Here is a 2,081-nt window from a genome sequence, read left to right on the forward strand (position 1 = left end):
CAACACCTCTTTCGGCAGCGAGTACTTCTCTTTGTGGTCCACACGCAGGGTCCTCTCCAGCAATTTAATCCCGTTCATATTGTCCACCGCCAAAATGGTGCTGCGTTGATCCTCGTACTTCAAAAAGGCGAAACCTTTGCTCTTCCCTGTTCCCTTGTCTCGGACCAAGTGCAAGTCCTCGATTTCCCCCCACTGAGACATAACACACAACACGTCACCTTCGCTCAATTGCGAAGGCAAGCTACCCACAAAGACCCAGGCAGAGTCTTTATACTGTCCATGCCAACTGCCCTCCATTCCAGCCGTCCCGCGCTGTAGTTCCTTTTCATTGAGACGCTGGATCTCTCGAACGACGTTCATTAGAGCTGATGTACAGGCAGTGCCTGTCAGTCCACAATGTTTTTAGCAACCCATTCACAGAATCGAAGGAAAGAACAGATGGAAACGTAAGATCAGTTTCATGACGCGGTCCATGAAATGGAAAATAAAAAGCATTTTACTTGGATTACAAGCCTTTTTACGCCATTTTAACCATACCCAATTGAAAAATCTTACATCAATGACACGCTGGGCCCTCAACTTGTAAAATCCCGTGTGCATATAGGCTTTTGATACATACGGGAGGTTGGGACGCTAATAACATTATCATAGAGAGAGCTGAGCCCCCAAAAACGTTTCTTTATGCGCGAACGTATCAACCACGACCTCTGAGGCGCTCCAAATGTCTTTTTTGTCGTGTCAACCATTGTGCTATCTACTTCTAGCGCTACCCAGCTCACAATTAGCTCTACCTTGGTGCGGAGGCGTACCACCATGACTGCGCTCGCTGACTTCCTTGAAGCTAGCCTTCCCCCCCTGTTGCCCTTTGACGAAATACAACCCAACCCAAGCTTCAACGCCCGGGCTCAGCGTGCAAATCTTGAAGGCCTTCTCTCGCTGCGTGGTGACATTGTACCAAGCCTGACGCCCCTCAGCGTGCACGAACAACCCTCTTTATGCACAGGCAACCCCCCCGTCGCAGGCCTCTCTGTCGCCATGTCCAGGCGCCCAGCTGCATTGATAACACCACCGTCAGCATCATCAGGCCACATTTTACCTCACATCTACCATTCTTGTCCATGGCGACGGGTCCGAATGCTGAGCACGCGACGGGCTGGCCTGGGAGGCCTGAGCACAATGTTCCTCTTCAACACTGTCCGTGCATTTCTAGCCCTACCATCAAGCATCTGTCCCCCCACATCGCAACCGTACATCCCTTCGATCAGGTCAAGAAGCATGGGCTCAGCAATAGTCTCGATGCCGCGTCCGACATCGACCCCGTCGTCTACCTCTGCACATACGATCAACATGGCAACCTCCTCCCCTTCTACTCCTGACCCCGCACCTCCGGCAGGCATTCCAGCGACCACCAGACCCAGAAGTGACACCATAGACCCTTCCGCCTACATAGCACCGAGTGTGGGGCTTCCTACTACCGTCTCGCCTTCTTCTCTGGGCGATTTTAAAACCTGCCCACGCCTGTACAGGTTTCGACATTTGGAAAAAATCCCAGAACCGCCCTCGGAGGTCATGGTCCGTGGCTCCATGGTTCACGACGCCTTGGACGAACTCTTTTCCCAGCCCCCCGAAAAACGAAGTAAAGAAGTCTTGCACGACATATTCCGTGCAGTGTGGCTGAAGCGAAGGGACAAGTATCTGGAACTCTTCCCTTCCACCGAGGATCAGCGGGCCTTTGGCATGGCTGGGTTGAAGCTGCTTTCGAATTATTTGAAGGTGGGTGGACGCGTCCATGCCGAATAGGGCTTGAGAATGCCGACGGACGACTATGTTATGGGCCACGTGTCTCATGTTCGTTTCTCCAATCCGACCATGCGAGTACTTCTGAACCTCCCTTACCTCCTCATCTCCCCCCTCCGCTCCTTTCCACCTCGGCGCTACAGGTGGAAACCCCCGCCGAGCAAGAACCTCTGATGCGCGAGTTCCGCATGCGGGTGCCTTTTCCGGACGGGCCGAGCGTGACTGGCATCTTGGACAGGGTCGATCTGGAGCCCGGGTCGGGGGAGTGGGTGGTGGTAGACTAC

At 53.4% G+C, this 2,081-nt stretch overlaps 1 protein-coding gene across 1 annotated transcript in view; it reads right to left on the minus strand.

The window, feature by feature from the left end:
• The window catches only part of NGA_0434700 (u2 snrnp component ist3), a gene marked incomplete at both ends in the record, with an annotated part of 401 nt that extends 41 nt beyond the window's left edge, over positions 1-360 (minus strand). The window contains one exon of the mRNA XM_005853383.1: positions 7-360. Within this exon, the coding sequence (XP_005853445.1) occupies positions 7-360 (354 nt within the window). The remainder of the gene's footprint in view (positions 1-6) is intronic.
• Positions 361-2,081: the final 1,721 nt, after the last annotated feature.

The sequence above is a fragment of the Nannochloropsis gaditana genome, assembly GCF_000240725.1.
Source record: "Nannochloropsis gaditana CCMP526 unplaced genomic scaffold scaffold923, whole genome shotgun sequence".
In the NCBI taxonomy this organism is placed as follows: domain Eukaryota; class Eustigmatophyceae; order Eustigmatales; family Monodopsidaceae; genus Microchloropsis; species Microchloropsis gaditana.